At 40.1% G+C, this 23,183-nt stretch overlaps 1 protein-coding gene and 1 pseudogene across 1 annotated transcript; both read right to left on the bottom strand.

The window, feature by feature from the left end:
* Nucleotides 1-1,844: 1,844 nt before the first annotated feature.
* Nucleotides 1,845-7,842, bottom strand: LOC120289766 (annotated as a pseudogene).
* Nucleotides 7,843-9,040: 1,198 nt separating this feature from the next.
* Nucleotides 9,041-12,513, bottom strand: LOC104424998 (F-box/LRR-repeat MAX2 homolog A). The gene has a single exon (XM_010037558.3). The coding sequence runs from the start codon at nucleotides 12,409-12,411 to the stop codon at nucleotides 10,318-10,320; it is 2,094 nt and encodes a 697-aa protein (XP_010035860.2). The 5' UTR covers nucleotides 12,412-12,513; the 3' UTR covers nucleotides 9,041-10,317.
* Nucleotides 12,514-23,183: the final 10,670 nt, after the last annotated feature.

Raw genomic sequence — 23,183 nt, 5'->3', positions numbered from 1 at the left:
CGCTTGCACAATAATAAATAAATGGAGTCGGCGACACTACCTGGGGGTTTCGCATTTGCATGACCATGGTGGGATGTTAGCGCGCTCGAGGTTCGGGACGTAACAATCCATCAACTTAGTCTATTGATAATCAATTGGTACAGTATCTTTTTCCTACCTTGTACTCAACAGTACCCTATTTTGTTTTACATCCAAGAGATCCTAAGATTCGAACGAGACCTCAGATGAAGCCTTTTCAAGGTCATGCTTAGGACTAGTTAATAACCTTGTATACAAAATATTTCACTCGGTTGGTCGTGTTAAAAATTGGGCCTATGTTCAGGTTCTCTCCATAAAAGAGTATGCTCATTCCAACCACACCGTCGAAATCTGATTATCTAGCCAGAGCGATTAGGTCATGAATGTACAACGCTAGGATTACCATCATTGAGAACTTCCACGGACAGTCAAGGGATGTCTCGAACGACAATTGTAGAAGGACAAGGTCTGAGGGGGCTTCAAACTTACAATCGAGGAACAACATCCTGATGTTTACACCCAAGTTTTTGCTTGGAAACTTATCATTCATTCATAACAAAATGAGGGATTGAATTTTTTGATATCAAAAGAGTTGGACCCCTATACAAATATGTTAGTTTTGTGTAGTTCTGCATTTGCATTCTTTACTACATTCCTCTATATTTAGAAATTAGGCACATTTTTGTTTAGGTATTAGGTGTCTATCTCTAACCTAATGATTTTATGAATTTCATTCAAATTAAACTCTTAATTCATAAATTCTTATATTTAGACAATTTAAGCCTGGCCCTACTATGTAGAGAGTGTGGGTTTGCAAAAATTTCCATGTGTCATGCTTGGGAAAAGTATAAAAAAAAAGTCCTAAATTTATGGTATTGATACTAATTCGGTCCTAAACATTTCAATTGGACTAATTCAATCCTAAACATTTTCATATTTGTACCATTCAGTCCATCCAGTCAATTTTGACTAACGGCAATGACGTGACACGATCATCCGACCAACACTGTTGTGGCAATTTTTAATAATTTTTTTATTTTTCTAATTCATTTATTATTTTTTAAATTTTTTTTCTTTTTTCTCTTCTTCCTCCTTCGATTCCTTGTAATGGCCTTGTCAACCACTAGGGAGGGCCACAAAGCCCTTGCCAATGGCGGGAGAGGGCCATGAGACTCGCTAGTGGTTGATGAGGGCTTGGCAACCCTCGCCTAATGGCTGGTGAGCTGTCGACGGCTTGTCGGCCACTACCAAAGAAGAAGGCCAAGGGGAAGAAGAGAAAAAGAAAAGGAAAAGGAAAAAGAAAAATAATAAAAAATAATAAAAAAATAAAAAAAATAATAATTGAAAAATTGCTTCATCGGCGCTTGTCGGCGATCAACATCCTTGTCGGCATCGGTCAGCCAAATTTAGCTGGATATACTAAATTAGTATCAATGTGAAAAGGTTTATGACTAAATTTATCCGATTGAAATATTTAAGACTAAATTGATACCAATACCATAGGTTTATGATTTTTTTAGTACTTTTCTCGTCATGCATGTGCTAATTATCTGCCATGCATTATTGTGCATGGTCATGTAAATATCGAGCATGTGCCATGCACGGTTGTGCATGTATCGTGCATGTATCGTGCACAACACGTGCTTGTATCGTGCATGTGCCATGCATGGTCGTTTATGTACCATGCATGTTCATCCCGTCAACACATCCCACATTGGCTTCTTCAATTGCGATTCACACCATCATGTTCAAATTAAAATTCAACCTTATACGAAGACCATTTTGGTGAAGAAATTTATGGTTTTAGACAATAAATCAGGCATGTTTTATCTTACTGGGAAAGAGACGTCATCACGAGCAACGAGAGAAAGAACATTAGTGCAAGAGACGGTTATTGCCTCCATCTTCTTCATCGACTTGCCAAACTCGGAGAAAAACGTGGCCGGCATCCGAAGCTGCTGCACCACCTTAGCTGCGTCTCGATTCATCGAGAGTGCGACGTCGGATTGGAACAATCCCTTGTTTTCCATGAGAATATCGAAGCAATGGTTATTGAAGGAGAGTGAGCTTTGGTGGATCCATTTCCACCACCGTAGCCAGGTTGGTAGGGTTAGGGCACCGATTCTGGAGCAATGCAGCGTAGGTGGCGTTCAGAGAGGGGTTTGTGTCCCCTTTCCCAATGAAGTTGTAGAGCCTCCTAGAAAATGTGCCACAATGAGCAACTCCAATGGAATGTGCACCTGATCAAGGAACAAAGATGTAGATGATTTCAGTATATTGTGCAATGTCTAACTCAAGGCAATATGTCAAGTTATGTACTTTGATTAGCTTCAATGCTAATTTAACAATCCAAATATAAGTCATGAAATTGTAACTCGATAATCCGAAAAAAGGTCATGTTAGTTTACCTGAGAGAACGACGAGATCGTTCATATTGAGGCCTTTCTTTGAGAAAATTGTGCAAGGGCATTGAAGTCTTGGAAAGGAGATGGAATATTCCCTAACACGTTGGCCGCTAACTTATGCTCCGTTCGTTTCGCGGAAAATAACTTCCAGGAAAATATTTTCCGAATTTTCCGGTGTTCGGGTGAGCGGAAAATCACGGTCAACGGAAAACATTTTCCATTGACCGGAAAATTCCTTCTTTGCAGCTTGGAAAATGTTTTCCTCTTTTCAAAAGAGGAAAACATTTTCCAAGCCTCGCCTCTTCTCTTCCTTCGGTTCTTGTTCTCTCTCTCTTGCTCTCCTTGCTGCGAAGTCGGCTTCGACGACGTCCTTCTCCGAGACCAGCCTCCGCCCTCCCCGGCCGCTCCGCCCGCCTGCTCCCGGCCGGGCGCCGCCGCCACCGCCGCGCTCCGCTTCCCGGCGGCTCGAAGCCGCTCGGGAGGATCCGGCTCAAGAGGGAGCTCCGCGGCGGCGCCGGGAGGCTCGCGGGGAGATCTGTCACCAGATCCGGCGAGCTCGGGTGAGATCGGCCGAGCCTCGAGCTCGCCGGATCTGGCGGCGGAGCTCGCGGCTCGCCGGATCCAGGCGAGCTCGAGCTCTGTCGCCAGATCCGACGAGCTCGGGTGAGATCGGCCGAGCCTCGAGCTCGCCGGAGTGGCCACCGGGTCTTGGTCGGCCGCCGCTATCGGCGGCGACCATCGTCGGGCGGGAAGGAGGAGGCGGCGGCGGAATGGGGAATCGGAAGAAGAAGGAGGAGGAAGGAGGAAGGAAAAAAAAATTAATAAAAATTTCTATTTTAAAAATATAAATAATTAAAAAAATCATTTAAAAAATATAAATAAATAAAATAAATTTTTTGGTCAATTAAAAATATTAAAATTCAATTTTTGATAATTTTTTTCTGGAAAATGTTTGAGCTAACGAACAGTGGAAAATATTTTCCACTCAAATTTTAGATTTGGCCGAACACCGGAAAATAGAGTCATTTTCCTGAAAATAACTTCCAGGAAAATGTTTTCCGGAAACATGATATTTTCCGTGAAACGAACGGAGCATTAACGTTGCCATCTCTTCATGTCAGTACATCTCACATTGGCTTCTTAAACTGCAATTTACACCACACGTTTAACTTCATATGGTGACCATTTTTTGTGAAGAAAATTATATTTTAGACAACCAATCAAGCAGATTTTATTTTACCGGAAAAGAGATGGCATCGCGAGCGGCTAGAGCAATAATATCCGCACGAGACCTAGTGTCAGGGCAAACTTCCTCCACTGCTTTCTTGATGTCATCAATGACATCAAAGCCACCGACCGTGAGATTTGGGACGACGGTCTTCCCGGACTGATTCTTCCCCGCAGAGTCCAACAGTATAGACCCATCGCAACCCGAAGATTTGATTATTGCCACAATATCATCAATCCTTAATGTGAATGAGAGAAATTAGAATCTACGGGACATTGGGATTTGTTACCTGCACAAAACAGTTGTGGAAGTGAAGCCTGAGAAGCTTCGCACCCAACGTAGGGTCAGCTTCAGATTTCCTCCAAGCGATCTCCCTCACGATCTTTTCACCTTCAGGGCAACTCGATTGAACGGCATGATTTCACTTCTAAGGTTTTCAAACAGTCCTGCAGCCTCTTCCACATATGGGATGGGGCAATATGTTGGAGATTGTCACAATCCTTCAATATAAGAGATTCCAATTTGCAAAAAGAATCATCAGAAATTTGATTGTTCCATAACTCTTTGGACCGGACACCTCCAATAAATAGCTTTTCTAAATTGGGAAATTTAACCTGCATGACGATAATGTGAGAAAGGAGGATAAGTAAGATAAATTATTACATTGTTTATTCTAAAACATGATAATGCAAGATTAAAGACGATCACAATAAGGCATAGAGCAAACCATATCATTGAACAATGGTCGGGGCAATTCATCATTTTCTTCGATCATCTCACCTAACTATTTCTCAACGCTTGTAGGACTCCAGATGAATGCTCTAAAGTTGGGCACCGCCAAATACATAAAGTAGTTAAGGAAGGGAAACTCATCACTTCTGCCTTGGATCGACCACCCTCTCCCTTGGGAACCACTTCCTTCATTTGTTCGCATATGGAAATAAACAGAAATCGAGTTTCTCTAGAGTTGTGGTTGTATAATTAGGGAAGAGATATCTCAACTCATAGCAATTGTAAATACAGACTTCTTTTAGACTAGGAAAACCCAAAACCGTCTGGGAATCACTCATCACCACGTGTCTAAGCCTTCCTGCTCTATGCACACCCACTTTTTCCAATTTGGGAAGCAATACAATTTTGTGTTCCATACTTGAATCAAGGAGCCCCCAATTAAATAACCATCCCAAGGAGGGACCGTTTAAAACCTTGACTTCTTCCAGTGCGAGGAGCAACACAATTGTCTATTCCATATATGAATCAAGGGATCCAAAATCAAACAACGATTCCAAGGAGGGACACATTGAAACTTCGACTCTTTTGAGGTTGTGCAATCTCCCCATGATTGTCAAAGGGAAGACATCAAGTAGGTGGGAGCACTTTTCAAGGGTGAGTTTGGCTAATTTGTCAAAGGAACTTTTGAGAAGTTCACCATGCCATATCCTTTTTAACGATCCTATCGACTCAAGTTCTAACTTCTCCAGGCCTAGTAAACTTATATGTGTTGGAGAAAACTCTTTGATATTTTGAAATTGACAAAACTTATCCAAAGTCTATTATGAAAATTTCTAGATTTATGTGTCAAAGTCTCAAGACTGTTAAACTTTAGTGTCAAAATCTATTCTACATAAGAAGTCTGCCCACTCTGATGAATTACAGACTGAACACAAGTGAAGAACGAAGATTTATCCAAATGAGAGATTATCTCTTTTTCTTCAAGGGTTCGGTTCATATAGATTATTTATGACTTTCCGGTTGACAACAACACCTACAAGATTGTATCGTGCACGACACGTGCATATATCGTGCACGACACGTGCATGATCTTTTCACCTTCAGGGCAACTTGTCTCGTAGAACCCCTTCCTCAACCCATCATCTGCATTACACCCTTCAACAAAGAAAAGAGCAAGTAACGAAACCGGAAGAAATTTCCTGGGATTCATTTTTGTGGCAATTGGCTTAGTGAAGGAATAATATGAGGGGCAAAGGCAAGAGTCAGAGCACGAAGTGAAAGAGCTCAGATGGGCTTCCATTTTATAGCCAAAATGTAATGGTACTCGATTATGAAAGAGAATTAACGCTTGAAATGCGCAAATGTGCAAATATGTGACTACTTATCTCTTAAACTTAGCTTGGAAGGCTTGTTCAATGCATTCACATCTTTCTTAGGCAATGTTTAGCTACAAGTGTAGAGACAATTCTATCTCCATCCTTAAAGAGTATGTGCTTATCTAAAGATCCATTTGGCATGATCATTTTCTCATCTCTTTCCATGATCATTTATGTTGACGACATAAAAAAGAGAGTAAAAGTCATGGTATTCCTACGAAGATGAGTGTATTTACTCTTCATAATTTCCAGCAGTTTCCTCACACACGAATATACATCGTGCTTCCTTTTATTTTTACTAGCAAAATTGGATGTCATTTTTTTCCAGACGTTAACGCAACTGTCAATTAAAATAAGACCATACAGTCTATATTTGTTCTTGGTTAAACGTGTTACAGGGACAAAAGGACTATTTTTTACTTGAAACTTCCTCCATTAGCAAGTTGATCTAGGCATCATCTGGCGCAAATTCATACTCTCAGCTGGATTCATCTTATCAAATGCCACAATTGCTTTAGGCCTATACATATAATTATATAATACACTTACTTTGCTTCTTACATGACCAACACTGCTTGACCGTGAATTGATTAGCTAAAAACTCATCCTAAATCATTGAAGACATTGTGACCAATCCTTGGAGGAAGTCTAATTCCAAGCAATTCCTCTTAGCATTGGGACCAATCTGGGTTTGATGGGTGTCATATGCTTTGAATTCCGTATGCACTGCGCCCGCCGATGGCCAGTTGGGCTGAATTTTCCCGAATGAGATCTGTCAAGTCCTGACTGAATGGATTCAAGATGTGCTACTCCAAGCAACTTGTGTTCCATGACTCTTCAACAAGGAGGAACGAGAATAACCAGATGCATCTGATGGAAGAATCATCAGTAGCTTACTGGGTTTTCTTTGATCTGCTCTGTCCAGATAAGTTATAACGAATGCAGTGAGCCTCTTCTAACCCGGTTGCGAAAGACATTAGTTTACATATTTCTTTTCATTTCTTTTTTAGGTTACAAAGATGAGTTCCCCATTTGAGCACAATCCATACTAGTTAGCCGATATTGTCTGCTTGAGCTTTCATCAGGCCAAGCTCTTACCTTGCCCCCTGCACAGAGAACCTAGTTTCATCTGGGTTTGACACTACACAGTTTCCTCGCAAGATTTCAACATTGTGACTCCACAATATACAATCATAAGTGCAGGAGTTGATGCGTAACATTGTTCTCAAGCTTCATCTGACATGACTTAAAGGACTTATAACGTCATGACAATCACAATGGGATCCCAAAATGCATAAGACCTGGGGTTTGACAGTGACAAATTATGCATACTACTTTGTACACACACACACACACACACACATATATCCAAACAAGGGATGCTACAGTTACAAACGTCACACGATTATATTGTCTCACTTTGGCATACAGATGAATATCGGACTAATCATCCGAGGAATAGCGCTCGTCAGTGAAAACACTGCAGACATAGAAGAACACTATGCTAATTCCTCAAGATGATCAGACAGTTCATGGAACCAGTCGGCCAATGAGACAAGTTGATTTCACAGTAAGGACAGGACAAGAGTGAGATGGCACATTCATAACGACTATTTTCACAAACATAGAGATGGAAAGAGATGAAGCAGGATGCAAGACTTAATAGCCAAAACAGAGCACTAAAAACTGGAAGATTTGATGGGAAAATGTCGGCCTCCTGCTCATTACAGCCTTCTTCGGCTAAGTTCACACTTGCATTTGGTGGTGGACTAAACGTGGCCATCTTCTGGTAACCAAGCTAACTTGGAACCCGAAATCTCCCCTAGTTGAGCGCCAGATTTCTGCAACTCATCCCTGAGCGAACCATGTAAGGAAAAGACATGATCGAAGACGCACTGGATGAAGGGACCTCCTTCAACAGCACCACATTTCCATGGGCCAATGCTTCAGGAAGACATGGCGGGACTTCAGGACATATGCAACTGACGTGAGCTTTATATTCACAAGGAGCACAATAGTAGATCCACAGGTCAGGGATGTCTTTTCTTCTCGCAGACTTTGCTGTAGAACTCATCTCTACCATCTTCGAGGAAGGCTTGAATGAACAGATGATCATGCGTTTGTCTGTGACACCGGAGGGTTAATAAAGAGGGCATGTCACATGGAAATGAAGCTATTCCATGTCGGCTAGCAAAACTTTGTTGCCTTCACTAAACACTTTGGCTCTTTCACTCGCAATCATTTGAAATTTTCAGGTCAGATTGGTGGTAGGGTAATCGGATCTCATTCTGAATCCGGCTATATAGTGTTCAAATTCACATAATTACAGCAGTTAATTAAGTCGAGTTGCTTTATTTGAGTAGCTTGCCATCCTATACTTGTTTTTATGCATCTTAATTACATGTATTAAGATGGAATATTACAAAGGAAAATTACTTTGCAAGTTTATTCTTTTCGTGATAAAGTCCTAAATGTTTGAAAAAGGACAATGATTCTTAGCACCCAGCCAGCTCATTTGTCTCTAGGGCACGCACAAACATATGGTGTAATAAGCTAATCACAAAACAATGAAGATAGAGTCTCATTTCTTCTCGAAAAGTCGCCATCGGCATGTATGGTTGTGTAAAATGGAGCGTCCTTAGTCCTTCCTAACGAAATCCCCGAGGAATTCCTATACAGCCTGGACAGGATTTAACATCCTCCTATGATTTCCGGAGCAAAAAGACCTTGGGCCGTTCGACGATATTGCAATTTGCACATAGACGTGCGTGGACCAGGACCAGAGGCTTAAACATTGCAATTCCAAGGGGCCTGGACAGTGAATGAGAAGTGGTTTTCCTATTAGTGAATCTCAGTCCCACAGAGGCCAAAGCAAGATCCAGAGATAATCCCCCAGACTTCGTAAAGCGATTTGGCATTGGCTGGTACTTGTCAAAGTCACGCAGTTGCTTAGAGTGCAGAGTGCAAACTAGTCATTCGCCTTTTATAAAGAATACACAATGCAAAGGCTTCAAACCACAAAAAGGGTAAAAGGGCTAGTTTCAAAGATTTCATGTTTGCCTGAGGAAAAGCTTAACGAGGTGATGGTGCCCGTAACTGAAACGAGGGATGAGTTTGAAGAAATGAAGAAGCAGATTGACTTCGAAGAAATGAAGGAGCAGATTGACGATACGAAAGAGACCCTCCGGGTTGAGTTCTCGGGTACCGGGATGAGTTCTCCAGTGTGATGAATCGAGGCACGGTCCCCTTGAAATAGAAAAATGAAGCTTGAGGCATTGGACTTAGAAGCTCAAGAACTCAAAACTGAACTAGCCTTGTGTAGGCACGCATTGTGAACGGTATGGGATACGTTCAAGCAAGCAACACTCAAGGTGGACACGCCAAGGTATACTCAAGGTGGACGTGCCAAGGTTGAGGCCCAAGGAGTTCAAGGGCAACCAGTTCACTAGGGAGGTGCACAACTTCATTTGGTGTACAGAGCAATACTTTGGCGAGCCACCATCGGCATCCAAGACGAGGTCAGCCAAGTAACAACAACCGGTTCGATGTTGCTATGCTGTGGTGCCATTGCAATGAGATGAAGCAAGGTGCGAATCCCATCAACACTCGTGATGAGTTCATGAAGCAATTTCAGGAACGATTCTTCCCTGAGCTCACCAAGGACGAGGCCCCTGGCAAGCTTCATGAGCTCACACAAACAGGAACGGTTCCGGAGTACGTCAAGGAGTTCACTGAACTTAGGCAGGAGGTCCCCGATATTGGGGATAGCAAAGTGCTCTTCGCTTTCACGAATGGCTTGTAGCCGTGGGCAAGAGACGTACCCCGAGGACGAGGTGTTTAAGATATTTCCAAGGCCATCACCGTGGCTGAATATCTTGTCGAATTCTCCAAGCCCAACTCTTTTAAACCAAAGAACGAAGGGAAATGCGAGGGAGGAGCAGGAGAAGTCAAGGAATGAAGGTCTATCCAAGCCCATTAGTAGGAAGTGGAAAGAAACCCCAAGGAGAGCTGCACAAGGGACAAGAGAAGAAGACGATCCTGTTCAGCAGCTACAGCATATATGTAATTGCACCAGCACACCAAATGGGACTCTGATCCGTGTAATTCCAGTTAGTGGATGAATCCATCTGATCTCTCAGCTTCGTTACGAGCTCACCTCCCTTTTCATAATTTCAGATTCTTTGGCAGGATCACCAGGACGACCAAGCTTGTGTCTTTGTCCATGCCAAGGCAGCCGCATAGAAAAAACAAGTATTCTCTCTGTTGTCTATCTAGCTTGCTAGTGCTCGCTACATTTGTTGTAAACTTTGATAAACAAGACATTAAAATGGTTAATGTGAATGTCCTAATATCGAACCATACTTTGCTCCACCACATCAAGAGAAATTTCCCATCAGTTGTCAAAAAAGCACGATCAGCGTGTTCATTCGGTAAGCGAACACTGTAGAAATCAGACAAAATTGAGCAAAATATACAACAAAAATGGTCCCGGAAAGACTTTCAGGACTTCCCTGTGGTCACGCTCTTCATGGCCAAAAAGCATGACGAACCATGTACCTCAATCTAGTATGTACCGCCGATTCAGTGCGTCTTCAAAGCGACTGCATGAATCCACTCTCATCTCTGTACTCATATCATTTTCGGGTGCTGGATAGTAATCTTCTCTCAGCTGTACATCCCTAAGATTCGAAATTTTCAGCAGAAAATTCATAAAATGCTCGTGGGCCGTCCCGTGAATGAAGAGCTTCCTCAGTGTAAGACACTGTGCAAGTAAACCGGCCGCCGGCAGCGACAAGCTTCTGTGGTTGACATCCCGATCTTGTGGAGGCCAGTAATCAAGCTCGTTGAGGTAAAGGTTCCCGATCCCGTTCAAGAAGAATCTCTCCCACAAGCTCAGATCCATTTGCCCTGATGGTGCTGTTAATGCAAAACCTATGGCATCACCACAATCCAACTGCATCTTCGAAAGTGCTGGGTAACGGGAAAGCATACTCAACCCAAATGCGGGAACCGCAGGCTTTGGCTTCCCCTTGCAATCTCCCTCCACTTTTATTCGGATCTCCTCCAAATTGGGACAATCCTCAAGACCGGCCATTGGAAGCGGTGTCAAGAGGTCACCAACCCCAATCCAAAGCGAGAGGTATTGTAATCTTTCCCAGCTATTGCACAAGAATCCATTGCCATTGCTGAGTGCATTGGAATATTGGCTATCAAGAGTATATTTGCATCTCTTGTTCTGGCCTGTATCCTGCACACTAGGCTCAGCCACTTCATTCAGATTGAAACCGTGACAAGCTTCCTCTCGCCTCTTGTGCTCTTCCAACCCATCCCATACACAATCAATGTGGAGCCGCTGGATCCGATCACGAATCGGTTCCATGGCACGCAAAGATGCCACAGCATCTAGATTCTTGCAACAAGAAATCCTGACATCAAGCAGAGTCCGGCGAAGCAAACTAGCCAACAGCCTCATGCCCTGCCAGGTAACATGCTTGCAGCCCTGAATTTCGAATTTCCTCAGCTTTGAACACCCTCTCGCAATCTCAATCAACCCCATGTCCGTCAAATCCACCACGTTCTTGATCGACAAAGAAGTGAGACCTTCACAGAGCGCCAACCCATCTAACTGAGATTCGATTGCCATCACAACCTGATGAAATTGCCCCAACTTGAGCACCCTCAAGTTCTTGCATTTGGAACTCAACGCTTCCAGAGCAAGCCAGCTCTCTCTAACATTTCTACAAACATCTAACACCAACTCCTCAAGCAAGCAAAGTTTCGAGAACACCTCCACCAGCGCGGCCCGCGTAATCCCGGCTTCCTCCGAAGCGAGCCCATCGTCGTCCTCCGGATCGCCTCTCGGATTCGACAGAGAAGAAGTATCGACCAAGTGAAGCAGAGTCAATTTCGGGCAATTCGCGGCTATATCGAGCAAAGCCTGATCGCCGACGAAGCCGAAGTACCTGGGATCAAAGGTGCACGCGACGAGGAGCTCCCGCAGGTTGCCGCAGGCGGCCGCAATCACGCGAATCTCCTCCGTCTTGAACCCCTCGGTGAACGACGTCGTCAGGAGATCCAGCCGCGTGAGGGAGGACGCGATCGACGGGTAGCCCTGGAGAGCCGGGGGGAGGTCCTCGGTGTAGTAGTAGAAGCTCGAGAGGTCGAGCTCGGAGAGGGACCGGCAATGCTCGAAGAGCGTCACGAAGTCGGCGCCGAGAGACTGCTGGGGCCGCTGGTGCCACCGCACCAGCTTGACGCGGCGGAGGCGGGGCCACTGCGGGAGCAGCACGTGGAGCGTCGCCGGGGACCGCGCGTAGACGGTGAGGGAGACGACCGACGGGAAGGCCGCGCCGAGGAGGCCGGCGAGGAGGAAGGGGTCGGAGACGGAGGAGGCGAGGTCGTGGCCCCACGGCGAGAGGAGCGACAGGTCGAGGCGCTCCACGCGGCGGAATCCGGTGGGGATCCGGTGGAGGTCGCAGACTTTGCCGCGGAGCGTGAGGTCCACGCGGGTGGCCCGCTCCAGGGCGAGGTACTTGCGGCACACCAGGGAGAGCGCGTTGCGGGCGCGCGTGTCGGTCACGAGGGTGAAGATGTAGGAGAGGATGGCGTCGGGGAGGTCGCCGATGTCCGTGGCGCTGCAGCGCGTCGCCATCGCGGCGGGCGGCGGCGGGGCGGCGGCGATCTCGCCGCCGGCGGAGGAGTGGGAGGGAGAGGGAGAGAGAGAGAGAGAGAGAGACAAGGCCGACGGGCGCAACTTGTCGAGGGAAAATGGAAACCCACCCACGTGATAGGATGAGGCTAAAAGGGGAGTTTGAGATGCACGCGAGGGAGAGCGCGTGGGGGAAGGTACGGGAGACAGGCCGGGAGAGGGTACATGCAATGTACAATGGAAGATGAGGGACGAGGGTGATGGCAATTGGCAAGGCAAGTGGTGCCATTTCCAATTGATGCAGCGGGGGTAAATTACACGGATTGATTTGGTTCCGGTTCGGTTTCGGTTTCTTGTTCCAAAAAGTCGTGACAAAAAATGTTATTGAATTCTAGAATTTATCATGAAAATACACTCCAATCTTAGAAACTTTCCAAATGTACGATTAAGTGAAGTACTTGATTGGATTGATTTAATAAATTTTAAATTTGATTGCGCTTTTTGGAAATTTTAAAATTCGACGACACTTTCATATTAAGTTTTATAACTTAATTGTATTTTTCTAAGAATGTTAAGATGCAATTGCATTGCCGCGGTAAAATTTAGGACCTGTGGCTTCGTATTTTGAAGTGGAAATTGTATTGGCTGATTAGGCAAGAGATTAAACAAATGACGACGCAATTTTTCAAATATGTTTCTCGCTGCGTGGACGGATGCAAGGCACGTGCCTAGCTACCCAAGGAGGCATGTACTTAGTACGACACTTTCTTTTCGTAGGAATGGGTGCACAAAATTTATATCTATATAAACATAAGGCGTTGCCTCTAGATATGCTAGCATAGCTCTCTTGTCATTTGCATTGAAAGGCCTCTGTGCTTTCTCCGAGAGAACAGCCGCCACCTAACCGTCAACCCAACAAAAAATTAATAATCTACCCAATTGCTAAATTGACTTTTCACTTTACTTTTCTTTCTCCTACTAAATCCATAAATTCTATAATCAAAAAACAATAGACATTAGAAAAGGCTTTTGCCCTTTTATAATTCATATATTTTATGCTTTTCGAATTTGTTAGTCTGTAAATCCGTAAATATATACATACGTAGATGGAATGCATGAAGCCATCTTTCAATAATTTGAGAATAAGTGGGAGAAATTTTCTTAGAGTGTCATGCAAGATTTTGTATAGTATATCTGAATTGCATGTAATTGTTATAATTCATCGTTAGAAGACTGTAGACTAACATTGTTCATCCTTTAAAGGGTAAAATCAAAAAAAAATAAAAAACTCAAACTTATACACCTATGACATACATAACCTTTATTCCAATTCTATCCATTGTATAAGTTCAACTTATACACTTGTGACATAAAATGTAGGAGGTATTGTGCCACAATGTGCAAGTTCAGGGTTTTTAATGACAAAGAAAAAAGTTTAGATTATTTATGTCATAGATAACACAATTTTGCATTTTTTGTGATATTAACCATTTTTTAATTCAAATATTATTTCCTTATTTAATTCCATATATACTTTCTACACTATAGATATTATGCCATAATTATAATTTTGAATTTGATCTAATTTTTTAGAACATTAAAAAATCACTTTGATTATTATCTCACTTTGTTATATTTTCAATTTCATTTTCAATTTTTTTGTCAAACTTTTTCAAGGCTCAATAAAGACTATCGGGAAGAAATTTTTTTCTTAAAACACGTACTGGATCTCTATATGTAGTTTCTTAATATGATGTTCCACAAATCGTGTAAGGACTGTGGTTTGTTTAAGAGGATGAATAAAGTCACCAAGTTTTACATTATAATATATATATATATATATATGTCAAACTTTTTTTCTCAAATAATGTTTTTTTTATTATTTATCAATCTTATTAATTTTGTATAGACCTCTCAAAAAGAGTCATAAATCCATTTCTTACTCATATTTGATGTGATGAATTATTATATGAGTTATCATATTCGGTAAATAAGTCATGAATGAGTCTAGAATAGTAAAACCTAAAATAATATAGGTGCTAAATAGGTTCAAAACTAATTTACATACAATCCAACTTTACAACTTTCTATTCACTCTTTGTTGCCCTCACTTAATCTCACGCTCGCTTGCTCCTCACTCTTATCTCAGTTTATACATGAGTTCTCCTATATTGGAATAAATATGCAAATGTTTTAATAATATGAATCAAGTCTGGATCACTAAACTTGTATTACATGAAAATCAATATAAAAAAGAAAAAAAATTAAATGAGTCAATTTGGATCAATCCATTTTTGTTTCAACCCGCCTATTTGATGAGTACAATTTCGGACAATACGCAGTTCTCCGTTTAGTAATTGCATTATTACATATGAGTACAAGTTAGTGCATTCCTTGCTCGCCACGTGAACTCCCGAAACACTAGGAGTGTGTCTTCGTGCTTGTAGGGAATTTGCTTCATGAGCACTCCATTAATTTAGGTGCCCAGCTGGGACAAATCCTCAATTTTATTTACTTCACACTCAACACATTTCCCTTGCTTTTTATTTTTCTTTAGAAATTATAAAAATTTATTTAATCTAGACAATTACCTCTTTAATACCATTAAACTGATATATATATATATATATATATTGATCTGAGTTCCATTGCATGCTCTCATCTCAATGTAAGGACAATTTAAGAAGGCATTACCCTTCTGTGCGTTTATAACGCTATTCATGGCTTGGTTTATATAATGTTGTTATATATTGGATTAATGTTTATTGTACAAAAGACAGAAGGATGAAAAATTAGCTATAAAACCCACCCCTCAAAGATTCTATCTTAGCTCTCTCAAAGTTGAAGATTTTTTTCACACCCAATAATTCTTGTTTTTAACAAAAGTCACCTTATATCTCCAATTGTCTATGATGCATTTTAAGCGATGCATTTTAAGCCTGTGCGATGCATGGATATTGACCTCACTTGCAATATAGTAAATGCGAATTGTCAAATGGACATGGCTATACAAATTCACATAGGATATTCGAAACTACAGGTGGATTCTATTGAATATATTAAGCTTTGGACTTCCTTTCTCAAAATAGGGTATCATAAACAAATTATTTTGATTGTGAGTTCTACAAGAGTTTATGTACGACAAGTGAAGTGAAGGTATGTTTTATACTTGTTGAGAACTACCGTGCATGCTTTCAGTTATAAACATGTAAAATGTTCTAAAGTGGCTAATTAGGTTCAGTTCTCACCAAGAGGGCAAACACAGATATCTATTAGTTCAGAGTCTAGAACTCTTGAATTGCTCAACTAATATCTACCGGGTTGCTATATTTCAGTAGAAAAAAAAAGAGGAATAATTGCTACCCCTCTGACCTTTCAAGGGTATTGTAATGTTGATTATAATGGCACAATATTTACCCTTTGTCCAAATTAAATTTAAAAAAAAAAAAAAAAAACAGATAACCTGAACTAGAAACGTATTTTCTGTAAAAGGAAGAAGATAACATTTTTCAATATATAAGAGAACATTGTTGCAAATCACATACATTTTGTGAATGTCCCTACCCCTAGCGCAGATAATTAAGTAATCTCTTTTCAATTTCAAGTGGTTAAATCCAGAGATTAGCTACATGGGCTGCTGCAGCATAAGGCATATCATAAACAAATCAAATTTAATCAAACTAATTTTTTTTATTACTTTCGAGTAATCTTTATACCATAAAAACAAGACAAGATATTATGCATTTGCACATTTGATATTTTTATGAACTTCTGCGGAAACTATAGCTAATTATGTCATCCTCTTTGTGTGCTGGAACCTTGTTCTAGAAAAAGGGAATTCCTCAATCTATTCATCTGAAATGAGGGAAAATTAAATTTAAAATTGAAAGAACTTGACCTTAGTGGATGTACACAGATGCCAATTAGACCATCGATCTGATCCATCCCCAGTCACCTTTTGCATAAAAAGCCACCGAAAAGGGCCAAAAAAGAGTATTAAATAGTTTAGATTATCTAAAATTGTGAAATCAAAAAGATTCCAACACTTAAGAATGACCATTTTTGAATTTTTCAAGAAATAAAAAAAAAGGCATAAAATGCAGTACGAATGCGCGTACTTTTCCACCGCAAACGTGAAAAAGTCGATTTTCAAGCAGTTTTCTTTCGCACAAACTAAAAAAGAAAAAAAGAAAGAAAAAGGAAATCAAAGATAAAAAGAATTAGAAAAGGAAGGGGAAATTTGTGGGTCTCTATCATTGTGTTTGGACATGGAAGTAATGGACATCGTTGTCTGAGACTCATCTAAACCGAGAAACAGAATCGACGCATTGGATCGGGCATCACTTATCAGGACATATATAAACTTGCTGGTCTATAATCGGAATCTTTTCTTTTCTTTTCTTTTCTTGTTTATTGTTTATTATTCTTTCTTAAAGAGCTATAGATAAAGCTCAACTTGTTGAACTTTTCTATTAATGTCTATGGACCTCATTCCCAAATTAAAAGAGAATAATCTTTTTTTACGCCGCATAAAATCCACGAAAATGCGCAAGTTGATGGGGAAGTCGATTGTGCTTTTGCATATAAAAAACGTCTCGATTTTTTTTTTTTTAGTATTATCTTATAAGAGGAAATATCCAAATATATTTAAGCACTTGACTGGTTGAACTGAGTGGTAATAGTTCTTCCTTTTTAATCTGAGCTACCTAAAGGCCCTTAAGATGACAAAAGACAATCGGCCTTGGTCACATATGAATTCACAATCGGCTTTCCTAACTTATGGTATTGAATTTTGAGGGGCTTTTAGTATGCAGTTTTATTCCAATTACATGTAACTCGATCAAAAGTCGCAAGAGGCCCTTCTGTGCGATAGCTATCTATGCATGACTCACGACACCTATAGAATCCTGAGAATACCCTATCAACGATCGCTATTATTTCTTCTTTAAGACAAGAAAATTGAGCTGAATAGAAATAAGTCTTGAAATCGTGAATACTCCCTTTATGTTGACTAGTAATGTCTTAGTCGCAGACGAAACTCGAAAATGAACGAACAGAGGGTCCATTGAGTTTAAGATAAGCTTTGACTTATCTCAAATCAAATCAAGGGGGAGAGAGAGATGTGAAAAATTCAACTTCGGCTTGGTGAGCAAGAAAGACGCTTCCTTGGTGACAAAAACACATCAAACAAATGCTCTCAACGAAGTCAAGGGCTCGTGTAAAACGATCATTGACTCCTTTAGTAATCAAGATACTATTGGATCTTTGATTTTTTACAGCATGTATTTCGCATGCAGCCCACAAAGAATGGACTTTCAAATCTTAGCAAATCAAGTGAAACAAAGGCGATTCACGTTTTTTTTCTCGCAAGGCATCATTGGTGATTCAATAGTGATAGCTTTGTAGGCTAATATATCACTAAGCTTCAATGTTTCGTTGCCCAAGGGTACTGATGCCGATGCTACCGCAATTGCTTGCCTAAGCCTAAGCCCTAGACCCTAAATCCAGTTCAAACAACAATCATTATATCCACGTGACCCTAATTTCGAGGTGAACTTTTACTATGACTTTAGGCAACATTTCTTTCCATAATGATGCTCATACATAATTGTTTTTCTTAGGGCCGACATATGTCTTTTCATTACCTATAATACATTAATTGATAAGTGCATTAGAAGTCCTAAAATTTATCATAAACATGCAATTAAGTCCTAAAACTTTTAAAAAGTACAATTAAGTAAAAATTTTTAAAAAGTGCAATTAAGTCATAAAATTTGTCACAAAGTGCAATTAAGTTCTAAAACTTTCAAAAAGTGCAATCAAGTCTTAAAACTTATCAAAATAGTTCAATTTAAGTCTTTCCATTGATTGCACTTTTTGAAAATTTTAGGACTCGATTGCACTTTCGAGATAAGTTTAGGACTTTATTGAACATTTTAAAAGTTTTAGGACTTGATTGAATTTTCGTAATAAGTTTTATGACTTAATTGCACTTTTTTTTGAAATTTTTAGGACTTAATTGCATTTTTATGATAAGTTTCAGGACTTTTAATGCACTTATCCCTACATGAAATGAAATGAAGAAATACGATAGAATTATTTTAGACGGGATCTAAATATTTGTCTAATGTATCAAAACTTGGGTCGGTGTCGTTCGAGCTTTGTTTAGTATATTAAAATTAAAGTTGGTGGACTTTTAGGGTTGCCGGCGAATGAGGTGGAAGCATGGAGGCCACCAGAACAGAAACTTCCGCCGCGATGGTTCACCGGATGGTTCGCTTGCATGGAACATATGCGTTTCGATTCATACCTTGAGAGCTAATGTCACAACTTTCTCAATGCCAACTTATGTAAATTGCCTGCTGCTGGCGAATGGAGAATTAATCAAGATTAAGGACCAAGATGACGATTATGTCTTTTTGTTTTGCCCTCTATATAATCTAGGGCTCTTCTTGTTTCAAAACCCCATAATTTTTGGCTTCGCTATCCTATATCTGTCCCTTTTCAACTTCAAGAACCAATTTAAAGTTTCCTCAATTTTCAGACAACGACTCTAGGGTCGATGAAAATGAAATCGCACGCCATCACCCGTGCGATTACTTTCGCGCCGTTTGAGAGGAAACAAAAAAAAATTTCACGGCTTTGCTCTATTAATCTGAAATGATCAATGGGCATCACCATTCTCCCTCTCAAAATTTATCACCATCTTCTTCTCTTGTTTCTCCACGATCTGTTCCTTCTCTCTCGTAGCAGACCGATTATTATAGCAGACTGAAAATAGAAAATCTGTCTGGAGCGCCTCCTGGATATTCATGCGGACGCTGACCAATCACTACGCAACAATAGAGTCTCTTGCACGAAGTCAAAAGTTTTCGTGCTCTTGTCTCCGCACGCTAATCAAATCTTGCTTGAGCCCCCGCAAATCCTCTATCTGTCACGGGTACAGCAATTGAAATCCGATTAGGATCGTAGGACGAGACGTGATCAATGGTAATTGGGCAGTTAAAGGAAAAATCTTTTCTCTTATCTTATCCATGGTGCTGGAGGACGGATTCTCTCCGGATGAGGTTCCCTAGGGCCCAGGCGCTTTGGATTTGCTCGCGGCGTTGATTGATGGGATCGCACGTGATTGAATTTCTTTTCTTTCTCTTTCTTGGTGGTGACCTTCTTCATCATCCATTTGTCGATCGGGATTAGATGGTGATGCCTAGGCAACGGCCTCCAGCCACATGGCACCCCTTCTGTCCGTCGATTGCCTTCGATTTGGGAGTGTGTTTTTTTTTTTTTTTTTTTTTTTTTGGGTGCTTTTAGGTATGGAAAAATTCGACTTTTATCTAACATAACTATATCTCAAAGTATAAAGAAAATAGATAATTTAAAGTCTCGTGGAATTTCCTTTCTCTGTTTTCGTACACCCATGACGCATTGTGCATTTACAATTTTTAAAAAAGTATTTGAGCCTTATGCATTTGGCTCCAGATGGCCATGAAGGGACAATTATTAATATTCTATTGCCCAAAAAGTAGATTTCTTTCTGTCTCGATAAACTTCCGATAAACTTCGGGAGGGTTTGAGTTAGGACTCTCCCGCTCTCTTTTTCCTTTTTTTTTTTCTGGTTGATGTTGTTCTATGTTTTCTTTTTCTTGTTTTTCTCTTGCTTTGAAGAGCTTTTCTCCTTCTAGAAGTTTACAAATGGAGATTTTTGTTTGTGCTCACTATGAAGACGAATTAAGTGATCGGTTTTGATTTTGGTTTGAAAAATTTACATATTTACTCTTTAAGTGTGTGATCTCTAAACTCGTTTCTAATTATTCATCCTTTTATAAGGAGCTTATTTTATTTTGGATTTATTTGTGATTTGTCTTGATTTGCAGTTGGACTGCGTTTCTCTATTGTTTATCTATTGAAATAAATGGAATGTTTTTTGATAAAAAATTAATTAAAAAACTTCTGAAAGAATTGGTATATATATATATATAAGAAGGCCACCTATTTTTTCAAGGAGGTATTAATTTAAAAAAAAAATCTTTTTGCAAGTTAATGAATATTGTAATCTCCTTTTTTTAATTTGCATGACTTATCGATGCTGTGAATTCACTAAGTCTTTCATGAACTACTACTAAGTCATCAACTAGTTTGGGATTACCAATTCTAATATAAGTTACTTGACCAATAATTTAATATTTTTAAATTATTAACTTTTCTAATGAGTTGACATTTTTTTTTTTGGTAAAAATGAGTTGACATATTTTATTTCCCTCATTTACTAACATAATAAATTTAACAATAACTTTGAGATGATATCATTGATTTTAATTGGGAAAATTCTAAATAAGAACCTAAGGTGCCCTCATTTTCTTAAATAATGACATGAAGTGGGTATTATTTCAAATAAGGGTCTAAAGTACCATCATTTCTCAAATAAGAGCCTAAAATAGACATTATTTCAAATAAGAGCCTAAACTGGTCATATTAGTTTTAAAGAAAGATTTCAACTCACTATTTGATAAGGGCAATTTTGCCTTTTAATTTTTTTATTTTCATAAAAACAAGCTAAAAAAGAAAAGAAAAGAAAAAACAACTGAATAGAGAAGGGAGGGAGGACTCCTCCCCACTTGTAGTTGCCACCTTATCATTGATGGGGGTGGTAGCAATGGTCGGCAAGGTTGCGCAACATCTGAGTGAGAGGTGGCGACCCTTGTTGATCGAAGGCGAGAGCAACCCTCTCCTAAATTTGGGCAAGGGTCGCCCATCCTCACCCTAACTTGGTCAAGGGTCGTCGGCCCTCACATAGTTGTCAATGACCCTTGCCTAATGCCCCTGGACCTCGCCTTAGGTCTAGGGCTGCCGACACCTATGCAGAGATTGATAACCCTCGCCTAAGCTTGGGTGAGGGCAAGCAAATATCACCTAGATTTGGAAGAGGGTCGCCATTCTCTCTCATCTCTGCTGGCCCTCACCTTTGGTTGGCGAGTGTCATCAACCCTCACCCAAGCACCAGTGACTAGCGGGGTGGTGGCCACAGGCAGGAGGAGCCCTTCTTGCCTCTATTTTTTTTTTTTTTTATATAATTATGTTTAAGTTTTTTAAAATATAATTTAATTTAAATTTAAATTGTGTTCTGACAAAAATGCATTTGGTTGGAGTTTTTTGCTGGCCAATGAGGTTAGGCCTTTATTTTAAACAAATATAACCGCTTTAGACCATTCTTTGAAACCGATATGACCACTTTATACTTTTATTTGAAATAAGATCCACTTCAGGCTCTTATTTAATAAAATGAGTGCACTTCAAATCCTTATTTAAAATTTTCGCATTTTAATTTGATCAACTTAGCAACTTTTCCATGTACTTGTCTAAGACATTATAAGTAGACCAAATAGTGAAAATATAATGTGCCTAAGGGTTTGTTTGTTTTGTAAAAAATAAAAATGAATAATTTGAAAAATATTTTTCTAAAATGATTGATTATATCGTTAAAAATAATTAACCTGTGAAAGTGTCTTTGTTATGAATACATTATCGTTGGGAATTTATAAGAAAATATTTTACAAATTATTCATTTTATGTGAAATAAATGAAATCTTGTTTCACAAAAAATAAATGATTTAAAAAATATTTTTCTAAAAATGATTATTTGTATCGCTTGAAATAATTAGTTAGAAGATGTATTCATTATTGACAATAGTTCATGTCTAAACATTTTTCGTGACTGATGAAAATATTTTTCATTTGTTCATTTTTATAAGCGAAACTAATGATTGTTAAATGTTTATCAAATTATTCATTTTTGCGAAACAAATTGAGTATAAATAATCTAAGGTTTTCTCCATTAGGGATGGTTCATTAGGCTAAGTTACTAGATGGCTCCATTGTACAAACGCTTTGCACCCCTTTTGACTAATGAATTCCCTCCGTAATATGAATCAGAATCTTCGTCTTCTCCTACATGACACTTGACATTCCCATTCTTTCACCGTTTTATTTACTCCAAGAGTCCAAGGGTCCATATCAAAACCCATGATCACCATAAAGCTTTGCTGAGACGAAACCAATTCACTTAGACCTTCTCGGATGCCGATCTCCCGAGTGACTTGTACACTGAATGAGATATTCTTTTTAAATTTCCTTCTCTTCCTCGTACTGGATAGCGTACCTTTCCCGTACTACTTGTGCGCGAAGTATAGTTTTCCACTCGACGATGAACCTCACACGTGGTGGAGAGCGCAAGGAGAAGGCCTTACCTGTTCACCAAGTCATTCGCTCTGGATAGAAAGAGGGTTGCGTGGCGTCCTAAAACGAGAAGAAAACGAGAGGCTTTTACGACATTTTGCGGTGCCTCAGCCCCATCGAGATCCTCTGCCTATGTTGTCTTTATCATGATGTCGGGAGATCTTTCTTTCTGCCCATTCCCGACCATGTGTTGTAGCTTATGGGCTCTGGACGGAGGCTCCTTATAATAAGTGCGTGCTATTTCTAGGTGGAAAAGGAAGGCGTGCCCACAATTCTTAAAAGAGAGATGTGGACGAGAGTGGCCATTTCCTCCTTTTGGTTTGTGTAGATATTTGCTGATTTGAGTGACGTTTTGTCTAATATGTACTTATTAACTCGATGTGGTTATGTGTTGCTATCGGTGGTGAAGGGGTCGATTGTCACTTGTGTACCAAGGAAAGGGAATCCCATACGTGTAGGTGCGGCTTGAACCTATGAACGATTCATACATAGTCTTCGCAAAATGTGACAAAACAATTTTTTTTTTCCGAGTCATGTATAAG

Source organism: Eucalyptus grandis, chromosome 11 (assembly GCF_016545825.1).
Source record: "Eucalyptus grandis isolate ANBG69807.140 chromosome 11, ASM1654582v1, whole genome shotgun sequence".
Classification (NCBI taxonomy): Eukaryota; Viridiplantae; Streptophyta; class Magnoliopsida; order Myrtales; family Myrtaceae; genus Eucalyptus; species Eucalyptus grandis.
Note: the sequence above shows the minus strand (reverse complement) of the source record. Positions and strands in the feature narration are given on the sequence as shown.

Bases quoted from the DNA above. Each gene is read 5' to 3' on its own strand.
- LOC104424998 (XM_010037558.3), bottom strand. From the start codon at position 12,411: ATGGCGACGCGCTGCAGCGCCACGGACATCGGCGACCTCCCCGACGCC.